Source organism: Aethalodelphis obliquidens, unplaced genomic scaffold (genome assembly GCF_003676395.1).
Source record: "Aethalodelphis obliquidens isolate GAN/ISIS:26980383/991018 unplaced genomic scaffold, ASM367639v1 scaffold12, whole genome shotgun sequence".
Lineage (NCBI taxonomy): Eukaryota > Metazoa > Chordata > Mammalia > Artiodactyla > Delphinidae > Aethalodelphis > Aethalodelphis obliquidens.
This window is the reverse complement of record NW_020837956.1, coordinates 25,075,596-25,088,888: the sequence shown is the minus strand read 5'-3', so window position 1 is coordinate 25,088,888 and position 13,293 is coordinate 25,075,596. Positions and strand designations below refer to the sequence as shown.

General features: G+C 35.7%; 1 protein-coding gene across 11 annotated transcripts in view; it reads right to left on the bottom strand.

Annotated features, from left to right (window-relative positions):
• ITSN2 (intersectin 2) overlaps window positions 1-13,293 on the bottom strand; it is a 160,826-nt gene that overhangs the window by 77,859 nt on the left and 69,674 nt on the right. For all 11 annotated transcript variants that reach the window (XM_027113696.1, XM_027113702.1, XM_027113694.1 and 8 more), the window contains 2 exons: window positions 11,925-12,064; window positions 274-410 (listed from right to left, as the gene is read on the bottom strand). In XM_027113696.1, the coding sequence (XP_026969497.1) occupies window positions 274-410; window positions 11,925-12,064 (277 nt within the window). The remainder of the gene's footprint in view (window positions 1-273; window positions 411-11,924; window positions 12,065-13,293) is intronic.

The following is a 13,293-nucleotide window of genomic DNA, read 5'->3' as shown; positions in this document are numbered from 1 at the left end:
TATCCAAGATCATCCAGATAGTAAGTGGTAGATCAAGAATTCTAAATCAGGTCTGACTCAAAAGTCTGTATTTTTCACTAATGGAACATAAAATTGGTTACTGTAAACTCAGTCCACAAAAGAAGGACTGAACTTCTAAAATTTAGAATCTAATTAGCATCTTAGGATAATCATTTTATTCCCCTTAATTTTTCATAGTCAAACTAAAAATATGGGCAACAAAATTAGAATTCTAATAGCAATATAGTATAATAAATTTATCAACTATATTACCTTATAGCCTCGTCTTCTAGTTTCTTTTTCTGTATTAGCTCTAATCTTTTTCTTTCAATTTCCCTCAGCTTGTCACGTTTGATCTTATAAAGTTGTTCAAGGGCTAACTGCTGTGTATTGTAGCTTTCTCTCAGTTCCTAAGGAGAAAATAAGAAGTTAACGTGGCATTGATTTAAATACTTTTGTCTTATGAAAAAATGTGGCAACTGCATTAAAAGATAAAAATCATAAAGCAAGTTTAACTAAAGTAAAAAGATTAAAAGTCTTAAAAAATCCAGATGATTGAAAAATTCTTGAAAACAGTAAGTATTTAAGGTATGTGGCCAATGAGGACAAATGCATGTTAAAATCATCTGCTTTTATATTAATTCATTTCTAAGGAACACAGAATCTTTCACAAGCTAATTCTTTGATTTGGTACTTCCTTTTCAATAAAAAGCAATCTATTAAAAATACAGGGAAACAATTTTCTTATTCTAACATTTGAAGAGGAATTTTGCTCAGTCATATTTTTGACACATGTAGTTTAACCAAGTTACCCATAACTTTTACCCAGCAAAATAGTGAACTAAACACAGAAGCAATTATTCAATAATTTAATAATTATTCAATATTTATTTAATTTAAATAATAATATATTAAATAATTTAATAACTAAAAATGGAAAAGATAATGTCTACCTAAAACCATGACTAGAATGGGCCAAAATAATGAAACATATTCCAAACAGGGATTAAAATAAACAATTGTTTATTGAGCATCTAGCTCTGTGCAAAGTGCTATAAAGATTCACAGCGATCCAATCCAAGGCCGTCTTGACTCCCAAGTCCATAGTCCTTGTCTTCAAAGAGTTCAGTCTCAAAGTAAAGTGCTAAAATCTGGGATATAGGTAAGTGTCTTCGCAGAAACCTGTGACTATCTGTTCAGCATTTCCTTTCCCTCTTCTGCTAACTGCACCCTTCCTCCTTTTGGGAAGCTGATTTACCCCCCAATCCCACCCTTCTATGTGGTTTTGATGAGTCTGTCAGATTCAGTGCTCCTAACTCCCACCCAAGTGTGGTCACTGGATCTAAAACAATCACAGCACCTCACCTCCCTGGCAAGAATGACTGGTTCAAAGGATGTGCACATGATCCAGGCTGGGCCACAAGCCCTTCCCGGGATTCAGATATATTGAAGAGGGGAGAAAGAAGTCTTTCCTTCACTAAACTCATTAAAATGGGATAAGGTAAACATGGAGCTGCCCCACTTCCTAGTGAGGCCATCAGGGGTAGGAATGAAGTCAAAACAGGAAAGAGAGAAGCAAAGATTAGAGACAGAGTTGGAGAGAGAGGGAGTGCTGGGGGAACCAAATCTCCAACTTCATTCCTGTGTCTAGGAACTGCCCCGTCTACTGATTCAGTCAATGGTCTTAGTACTCTTGCAATAACCACTCTTTTCAGCTTAACTATTTTGAACTGAATTTCTTTTACTTGAAATCTATAGAATCCTGAACAAGGGAGCAGAAAAAGCCTGGGATAAGGAAGAGGAAAAAAACCCAAAAAACTCCCACAAAAACCTAAAGTAAACAAAAGAGACTTCATGGCAAAGGTGGGAGCTTCAACAACATTTAGATAGAATTTTTTGGTAAAAGATGCCTTGGGGCATCTATCTACACACAAAAACAAAACTCCAAACCACAAACAAATGAAAACAACCTAAGCTCTACTTCTTAATATTTTATAGGTGAACCCTTTTAACTCGATTGAAATGGTAGATCTAACCTGAGAAAATGTGGTATCCAGAGACTATGCCCAAAATGTCTAAGATCAAGACTTGCAGCTTAAGACAACAAGAATACAAATACTACATTCATAGCAAAGTTTTCACAGATCTCAGCTTCTGTAGTTCTCTTTGTTGCACCTTTCTCTAAACTCTATTGATGGGACTTCCTGGCGGTCCAGTGGTTAAGATTTCGCCTTCCAATGCAGGGGGTGCAGGTTTGATCCCTGGTCAGGGAGCTAAGATCCCACATGCCTTGCGGCCAAAAAACCAAAACATAAAACAGAAGCAATATTGTAACAAATCAATAAAGACTTTAAAAATGGTCCACATCAAAAAATTCGTTTAAAAAAAAACCAAACAACTCTATTGAAAAGCGGAAGGCTACAATGGTTACAATCTGTGGAGAAGCAGTGTGGTTTAGTGATAAGGGCACATGGAGCACTGGTCTGGAATAAGAACGCCAAGGTCTGAATCAGGCTCTATCTGTGACTAGCTGAGTAATCTTAGGAAAGTTACTTAACAGTCTCCTCATCGTAAAATGGGGTTAATTATAGTACATGCCTCATAACACTGCTATGAGGACTGAATGGGTTAATACACATAAAGTGCTTACAATAGGGCAGGGCACATAGTAAGTCCTCAGTAAATATTAGCTATATTATTGGCTGAAGTCATAAATAGAATTATAAGTTTAAAAGGAGAGTGAAGAGGAGTCAAATTAATGTCTGATCTTAATATGGCTCTAAGGTTAGCCCTCTAACTTGTCCTTTAAAATACTGTTCCAAGTCTTCCTTCATTAGCCCATTCCTCCAGTGTGTGAATTAACGAGCTTCCTTGTGCTCCCCAAGACGTTCTGTGCATTCCCCTATCACAGGCAGCGTCTTCTGACTGTATGACTGTCTCCACTGGAGTGAGTTTCTGGACAACAGGACTGTCTTTCATCAAGGTATCCCCACCCAAGAGAGAGCCTGGTACAGTGTAGTTATTTAATTAGTATTTACTGGATGAATGAAAATACATAAACCATAGTCTATGCATATTAATACGATTTGAAGAGCACCACAGGGCTTCTCAAAAACATTTCCTCTGCCTGACTTACAATGATCCTAGAAATTCTTATCATTAGACTCACTCCTCTGAGTTAAGTCCTGCTTCCAGGAGGTCCTGGTTAAATCTATCAGTTAACTCTCACTTTGCTGTACAGCAGAAATTAACACAACACTGTAAATGAACTATACTTCAAATAAAAAAAAACTATCAGTTAACTGAAAAGAAGTAAACAATCTGCACTTAACGAAAAGAACTGTACTCCGTCTTAACGGAATAACAGATCATTCTTTTCAGGTTAAGGAAGTTCTCTTCCATTCCTAATATGCTAATAACTTTTTCATTTTTTCATCATGAATAGATGTTAAATTTTATCAAATACCTTTTCTGCATTTAGTGAGATAAGCATACTATTTTTCTCCTTTAATCTGTTTATATGGCAAATTACAGTCAACAGTTTTACATGTCAAATCATCTTTGCATGGCTAAGATAAATCCAACTTGGTCATAATGGAGTATCCTTCTTATAAATTTCCACATTCAACTTTGCAATATTCTTTAGAATTTTTGCCTCTATGCTAAATTGGTCTATAATGATCCTTTCTCATACTATTCTTATCAAATTTTGAGGTTTATGATAGTTTCATACAATAGGTTGGGAATATTCCCTCTTCTACATTTTGAAACAGATGTATAAGACTGGAGTTATTTATTCCTTCAGTAAAATTCTGGGTCTGGATTCTCTTTTAGGGAAGATTTTAAACTATGGAATTAAAATATTTTGTGACAATAGAGCTACATAAATATTTTATTTTTCTTGAGCCAGTTTCAGCAAATTCTGATTTGTTCATTTCACCTACGTTTTCATATTTATGTGCAAAATTTTTCATAATAGTCCCTTCTCTTTTATTGTTTGCAATGTATTTAGTTATAGCTCTTTTTCACTCCTTTATTTTTATTTTGTCTTTAAATTAAGTCTTGCCAAAGGTTTGATAATTTTATTAATCTATAAAGAGAGTCAAATTTTGGCTTTCTTGATTCTCTGTATTAAATATCTGTGTTCTGTTTCACTAATTTCCTTCTACTTTTTTCCCTTTATTACGCTAGTCTTTTTCTAGCTTCTTAAGTTGAACACTTAGCTTATAAATTTTCATCTTTTTAACAAAAATATAACCATTTAAGGTCAAATCCTGACTCTCTGGGTTGAATTTCTGCTTGCTACCTCTGTGCAACTTAATTTACTCCTATGTGAAATGTGAACAAATAATAGGACCTACCTCAACGGGTTAATATTAAGGATTAAATAAATTAATATAAATAAAACATTTAGAACAGTGCCAGTCACAGATAAAGCCTTTAATAAATCCTATTATTAGTATATGTTATGAATTAGAAAATAGTTATTGACTCCTGATATGGAATATGGGGAATCTGCTCATTTACACTATCCCCCTATCTCCTCTCCATCTTCCAGTGTTTGTTATAATTTAAAAATATACTTATTCTACTATTTCATTTTCATAAACATTTGACATTTTGCAACGTAATTTTTCTCCAAGTTTTTATTTTGAAAACTTTCAGATCTACAAAAAATTTGACTAAGTTGAAGACGCTGATGCTTTCACCCCTAGAACTTCATCATTATTCTATGTAACTACGGTGTCAATGTCAGTACCAAACTAAAGAAATTTAATAGTGACATAATAATCTTAATACAGAATTCATATTCAAAAGATGTTCCCTCCCAATAGTGTAAATATTGTCCTTAATAACAGCCTTTTTTTGGCTCCATAATCCAATCAAGGACCATACACTTCATTTCATCATTGTAAGAAGATCTCCTCCATCTTTTATGAGATTCACATTTTTAGAGTGTGGGTTAGTCAGCTATTTTACAGACCAAACCACAATTTGAGTTTGTCTGATTATTTCCTTACACTTACACAGATGAAATATTTTTGGCAAAAATAGTATAGAAGTGATGTGTCTTAAAAAAAAAGAAGTGATGTGTCTTTTTCAGCACATCATATCAGGAGACACATAATGTCAGCTTCTGCCATTTGGGTAATGTTAAATTTGACTGCTTGGTTGAGGATGGTTTACCAGTTTCTGGCCTGAGTATTTTCTTTGCTCTTCATTGCCATTTCTAGATGATTATTTCTTCTTACTCTTACAAACTCCATCTTTTTCTGAGGCTCAGAATAACATCCAGCAGTACCACCCTCCCATTCCTCTTTATTGTCATCTATGGATCACCTGGTCACTGATCCTCATTCATTCATTTTCATTATTCTTCCAGTCTTTGACATCAATGTAGATGACCCCATCAAAACCTCAACTCAGACTGATCTCCTCAAACACGGGGAGGGGGAAGTGTAAGCCGGGATGAAGTGAGAGAGTGGCATGGACATATATACACTACCAAATGTAAAACAGACAGCTAGTGGGAAGTAGCCGCATGGCACAGGGAGATCCGCTTGGTGCTTTGTGTCCACCAAGAGGGGTGGGATAGGGAGGGTGGGAGGGAGACGCAAGACGGAGAAGAAATGGGGATATATGTATAGCTGATTCACTTTGTTATACAGCAGAAACTAACACATCATTGTAAAGCAATTATACTCCAATAAAGATGTTAAAAAAAAAAAAAAAGAAAGGTAGGGATTGAAATAGTAACCTGGGAAATGTCAGTCAAGTAACAACTAAGAGCATGTGGTTTATCTGATGCTGAGTTGAAAACTGTAAGAACTGGTGTCCAGGGTGCTGACAGGACTTGGGCAGCTCTGCTAAGTCATTCTAAGTGACCAGGAACTATGAATTCAAAAGCATTCTCAATGTTCATTCTTGGGGCTAAACATATGTATTTCAGCACACTGGAGGAAAATTTTCCAAGTGAATATTATACAGATAAGAAGGCTTAATTATCCCTTGGCACTGTTCCTTTCCTGCCTCAGAATTATTGAAAAAAATACTGAAAAACACAAATAGGATTTATGCAAATGTAAGTATTTGACAACAGATCTTCTGTATAGATAGTTTTATAAAACATAATTATAAAAAAGTGTATATGGTTTAAGAAGGTTATAAAGTTTAAGAGCATCACAGTAGGAGGATTATAACTTTCTATTGTGATAAAATCCATCAACAAACACATGAAAGAATGCTCAACATCACTAGTCATTAGAGAAATGCAAATCAAAACTACAATGAGATATCATCTCACACCAGTCAGAATGGCCATCATCAAAAAATCTACAAACAAATGCTGGAGAGGGTGTGGAGAAAAGGGAACCCTCTTGCACTGTTGGTGGGAATGTAAATTGATACAGCCACTGTGGAGAACAGTATGGAGGTTCCTTAAAAAATCTACAAATAGAACTACCATATGACCCAGCAATCCCACTACTGGGCATATACCCTGAGAAAACCATAATTCAAAAAGAGTCATGTACCATAATGTTCACTGCAGCTCTATTTACAATAGCCCGGAGATGGAAACAACCTAAGTGTCCATCATCGGATGAATGGATAAAGAAGATGTGGCACATATATACAATGGAATATTACTCAGCCATAAAAAGAAATGAAATTGAGCTATTTGTAATGAGGTGGGTAGACCTAGAGTCTGTCATACAGAGTGAAGTAAGTCAGAAAGAGAGAGACAAATAGCGTATGCTAACACATATATATGGAATTTAAGGAAAAAAAATGTCATGAAGAAGCTAGGGGTAAAACAAGAATAAAGACACAGACCCACTAGAGAATGGACTTGAGGATATGGGGAGCAGGAAGGGTAAACTGTGACAAAGCGAGAGAGAGGCATGGACATATATACACTACCAAACGTAAGGTAGATAGCTAGTGGGAAGCAGCCGCATAGCACAGGGAGATCAGCTCGGTGCTTTGTGACCGCCTGGAGGGGTGGGATAGGGAGGGTGGGAGGGAGGGAGATGCAAGAGGGAAGAGATATGGGGACATATGTATATATATAATTGATTCATTTTGTTGTAAAGCAGAAACTAACACACCATTGTAAAGCAATTATACTCCAATAAAGATGTTAAAAAAAATAAATAAATAAAATAAAATCCATCGAAAATAAAACTTCTCATTTTAACTAAAAAAAGTAAAAACAAAACAACTGATCTCCTCAACAATGATTTTTTTGATTCCATTTAATCCCTCATTTGCATTATTATACCCTGAATCTTGTCATCATCACAAAGAGAACTACCACTGATCAGTATCCCATTTTCCAAACTTAAGTTCTTATCCTTCAAGCTTTTCTTATATATGGTACATCCATTTCAACAGGTTTCCAACCTCACTGAGACCTCCATTCTGTTGATCCCATCATCCTCTCTTCTTTCATCAGCACCCCTTCCTCTCTTCATATCCCTTCATGTCCAGTACCTATTTCAGAGTTCATGTTTATCACAGTTACTGTGTTAAGATCTGTAGTTCCCTTGTTCCTCCCTATCTGCCCATGTCTATTAAAACCTCAAACCCGTATGAATCTATTAACCTATGTCATCATCCTTTTCCATGCTTACACATAAACAGCTGAACTTTTGGTGGGGAAAAAAAAAAGACACAATTAGGCCTGCTGTTTTCAATTTAAATTTATGAACTCCAACTTCAAATAGGCATTCAACATTGCTCAGGACACCTACTGTTTTCCTCTACTAAGCTTGCACTCCCCACCCCCACTAAGATGTGTATTTCATGCCTACTTTTCACTCCTGAAATTTCCCAATCTTCCATTCATTCTTTTCACTACCAGCCAATAATCTTGCCTCATTAAGCCAGACTGGAATTCCCTCATCTTTCCATCTCAAAAGCAATAAAACTTCCTACATCTGCATCCATCTCCTTCTAGTCTAGTTTGAGTTATTCCATGTCCTCAACCACCCATGAAGACTCTTTGTAATGATCTAACTTGCTTCTGATTTTAGGTTTTGAAGCTATCAACTTCCTACTCTCTACCAACAAATTTAGCCGACTTCACACCTATCTTATCCCCATATGTTACACTGGAAGTATTCTTTTTCTCTTGTCCTTCAATCTATGCTCCAGATTATATCTTAGTCTGCTTCCTTGGGACTTTGCTCCATCAATTATCACTACTTTATATGGTCAATCTCAATCTCTCACTTTCCTCCTCCTTGCCTTCCTCTCTCTTCTACTTTAAGTCTTGTCTTTCTTTTCTTTCTTCCTTTTTTTGAATTTAAAAAATAGCCTTTACTTAAAAGAATAAATTACATGGAATCAGAAGTTTTCCTAAAACCTGTGATACATGGTTTTCTGCTGTTTTTTGACTAATTTCTTTCTACTTTTTTTCTCATAAACTCTATATACCAATACTAACTCTAAATGCTGTATATTTTCTGACTGAGAACATTCAAAACCATTCATTCATTCAACAAGTGTGTATTGCCATACATGATGTTCCATGCACTGTTCTAGGTGCTGGGAATTCAGCAACGAAATATTTGGCTTGAGCCTGGCAATCATCTTTAAGACACTGAGATGGATAAGGTTAGTTACCTAAAAAGCTTAATTTTCTCCATTTCCATTCTCTGGTCCTAACAGAAACTATCCATTCCTCATGTATCCATAAGCTGCACAAAAAGGTGATACCACTTTCAAGGGTGGTCCTAATTATTCTTTTATTTTTCAACTTTATTAAAGTATAATTGGTAAATAAAAACTGTATATATTTAAGGTATACAATTTGCTGCTTCAATACACATATACACTGTGAAATGATCACCATAATCAAGCTAATTAACATATTCATTTCCTCATATAGTTACCATTCCCTCCTCCCCCCCTTCTTCTCTCCCCCCCCTTTCTTTCCTCCCTCCCTCCCTCCCTTCCTCTCTCTCTTTCTTTCTGTGGGAGAATGTTTAAGATATATACTCTTAACAATACTGTATTGTATAGTTGAAATTTTCTAATTATAGTCACCATGCTGTGCAGTGGGTTTCACAACTTATCCATCTTACATAACTGAAACTTTGTATCCTTTGTCATCTTTCTTAAACAAACAAAGTTTTCCTCATGCTCTCTTTTCACTCTCCTAAAGAGTTGTTTACATGCACTCCACCCCTCCTCAGCTCCCATTCATTCCTGATCTGCCGCAATCCAGCCTCTGCTGGTCACTCAACTGAGATGGCACTTTCAGAAAGGTCTTCAAAGGTCTCCTTGTTGACAATTCAATGGATACTTTTCAGTACTAAGTTAACTGACTGCTCTGTATCATTTCCAATGACTACAGAAAGCCTCTTTTCTTGCTTTCTGTAACAACAGTCGGTCTCCTGACCACTCTGACAGTATAGGTTTCATTCCCTTTTACATTCCTAAATTGCCTCTGATGAAACCTCAACAAGCAGTGAAAGGTTGGAAGGCAGGAAGCAGAAGGAAGAAAGGAAAACAACAGACAAGAATAATCTCCTAGCCTGTGGAGAATCAAATGCTAACTCGAAGAATCAGACTTCGGTGTGTGAGTACAGTCCACAAATATCATCAAACTGCACTGTATACGTGAAGAAACACTTAGGTTTACATTTCTGTGTGATCTGCAGCAAAAGTTCTAAGACCAGATAATCTGGCCATTCATGCTATAAAGGAAAGGATGATACCATCTTTCCAACTGCCCTACCTTTGCTTAGGTAACAAATGAGCTCTACTTATGTTCTCGTCTTCACTGTGTATATATATGTAATTGCCCCATTGCCATCCATTTTAGTACTGAGTAGAATACAGTCAAAAATCTACTAGGGTCAGCAAGTGATAAATATAAAGCAACTTTCTTTAAACTAAATTAAAATAGGAATTCATTGAATGTTTTAAATATTCTTTGTGCTATCTATACATGACAAAGTGAACTACTTGTTTATAAATATGATTTAAACATTTTTATCTGTGGTGCAAGGGTATCTAAATATGAGGCCTGATAACTAGACAAAACTAAAGCTGCACCTGCATTATTGGTTCTTTAAGATTTTTCTTAAAGAAAAATCTTATAGCAGTATTAGGAAGCAGCCTGATATATACGTGACATAACCTTGCACTAGATTTCAGAAGGTGTAAGTTTTATTTTAAACAATAATTTCAGTGATATGGGTAAATAATTTAATCTCACATTCCCTTAGTTTCCCTTTTAATTGAATGAGTAATCATCCCATCAGTTAGCCCAACTCACAGGGATGTTGTACGGGAACCAGGAAATATTTCTCAGAGTCCTGGGCTCCTCATGAGAAAGGTTACTCTGGGCAACCCTAGTGATTCCTAGCATTAGACTCAAACAGGCAGTGAGACAGCAGAAGGATATTTAAGCAAGCAGAAAGAAAAATGTCTATACTGTATATGTTATTTCAAACAAGGATATTTAGATAAATGCAAAGAATAGTCTAGTTTTTTAAAAAAGAAAACAGTAAAGTAACTCAAAGAAAAGGAGCTAGATATTAGAAAATAACCTTAAGTAAGAGGAAGAGGTTGTTGAGACAGCTTAGCAGAGACAAAAGGCACTGAAGAACAGAGTCATCCATATTCCCACACTGTAAGATAAGGCAGATAAAAAGCCAATTAAACTATGTACAGATTTAAAAAAAATAATGTAGGGAAGATAACTTGGCTGGTTTGTCTGTCTATCAACGACAAATTATTTGGTTTTCTTTAAATTTTTTTTCTACAGAATATATGCTTGGGTAGAATGTATTATTTACATTATTCACCTCAAACTTCCCTTTCTTAACTGAAGCCACCATGGTTTCTTTTACCATTCTGTTTACTCTATGGTTGGTGTAACATTACTCTAAATAAGTCAGCAAAATGAAAGTCACATGAAGAGACAGAGAGCTGCCTGAAAAGCTCTGTAATACATTATGCTCTAAAAACTTCACGCTTCATTAGCAAGGGAGTAACTGAAACTAGTCCCAAATTTTAATCATATGCCATTACTCTGGTTGCTAGCTTTTAATATTTTCTTTTACGGGCATGGCTTCAGTATACAACTAACACTGAACAGAATGATAAGCATATGGTATACGTTTTGGACATCTGTTCTGCCACTGCAGCAAATAATGGATCATGAATCTACTTTTCATGCAAAATTTTTAGTGCCAAATTATGCTTTGGATTTCATTGGTTATGGCATTATTTCACAAAGGTTAATTAAATTGTAAAAAAAAAAAAGAATTTAGTGTGTTAAAAGAGTCTCTACAACCTGGACTATTTAAAATTTTCCATATTTCCCATTTTCAAATTTGCCTAAGATCATTCTGGCTGAGATCTAATACTGACAAATCTTATCTAATCTAATCCTAATACTGACAAAGGTAATTATTTTTTAAATGTATAGATGCGGGCTTCCCTGGTGGCGCAGTGGTTGAGAGTCCGCCTGCTGATGCAGGGGACACGGGTTCGTGCCCCGGTCCGGGAAGATCCCACATGCTGCGGAGCGGCTGGGCCTGTGAGCCATGGCCGCTGAGCCTGTGCGTCCGGAGCCTGTGCTCCGCAACGGGAGAGGCCACAACAGTGAGAGGCCCGCGTACCGCAAAAAAAAAAAAAAAAAAAAGAAAATGTATAGATGCCAATAAAAACAGTCATCAAAAACTGGAAACTATGGTAAATTATAAGTTTATTTACACGACTCAATGTTTATAATACACAGAGAACATTAAAAACAATCCTGCAATTCTGGTATAGCTCAAATTATAAAATAAATTATGAAATGTACTACATATAACAATAATAGCTTCAGTTATTTATTCAATTAAATCAAAATAAGGAAGGTAAAAGGCAGCTAACTAAAAATGAATATAATAGAAGATAAATACCTTTAGTTGATTGTTAAATGAATCCATTTCTGATAGCTTAGATGCAGTTTCTTTTTCAAGAGCATCTAATTGTTCTTTAAGTCTTTGGCATAATTCTTCCTTTTCTAATGATTTTTTATGAAGTAAACCGACTCCTAAATCTGAAATACAAACATCATACAGTTTACATTTGGTAGAAGTTCCTGTCATTACCAGTAATTAACATTTACTGTCTGGTCAAATTGGTATAACTAGAGAGCCAAAGGCTATACACACATAAGGTGGATCAACTCAAGGGAAAAAACAATCAGCAGTCATTTCCCTTTTTCGGATCATATCTTGGAAGATCCTCATATGGAAATGTTATAAGCATTGGTTCTGTACTCAAAAGTACTAGAACTTGAAGTGACGCTCCACTTTGGGTAAGTTGCTTCACCAATCTGATCCGTAGGCTCTCCTATTCAATGGGCATTATATCACCCACCTCATATATGAGGTGATGATATAAAGCCATTAGTACAGAGTCTGGCCCATAGTAAATACTCAATTAATAGCACCTATTGTTAAAGTAGCTTTCTATTTATTCTCAGTGCTACCAAGAATAGGGGAATATTCACTACAAGGACTCAATAAATATTACTAACTGGATCATTCAGTGGTATTATTTTAGGAGGTAGGAACAGAGAGCTTCATTTTATATGACCTTTTCTTACACATTTAGGCAAGGATGAAAAAACTGGATGGAAATATATGATACAGATTACATTTCAATAAATTAAGATAGCAATCTTACCATCTATCTAAATACAGCTGACCCTTGAACAACAATTGGAGGGTGGCCCTCCGCTCTGTTGAAAATCTAAGTATAACTTGCAGTTGGCCCTCAGCATATGTGGGTGCAGTTCCTCCATATCCCCAGTTCTAAGTCCTTGGATTCAACAACCACGGATCTGTGTAGTACTGTAGTATTTACTTATTGAAAAAAATCTGCACAGAAGTGGACCTGTGCAGTTCAAACCCACGTTGTTCAACGGTCAGCTGTACATATTTTAAAACTTTATTGTATTTTTTAAAGTACAGAAATCTAGTACAAAATTCAAATAAAATGAAGCATATAGAGTAAAAAGTAAAAAAGTCTCTCTTTATCTCAACTCCTACCCCCCTTAGGTACTGGATATGTGCATATTCAGCATTTCCATGGGGCTTTAATGGGATCACGCCTACACTGCTTGGCAACTTGTTTTAAATTTAATAACACATCTCACCATTAAAGACATCTAGATCTAGTTCATTCTTTAAAATTGCTCCCTGGTAGTCCACATTATGGGTATTCCGTAATTTATGTAACTATTTCCTTTTTGATTGCCATTTAGGTTGTTTCTGATTTTCT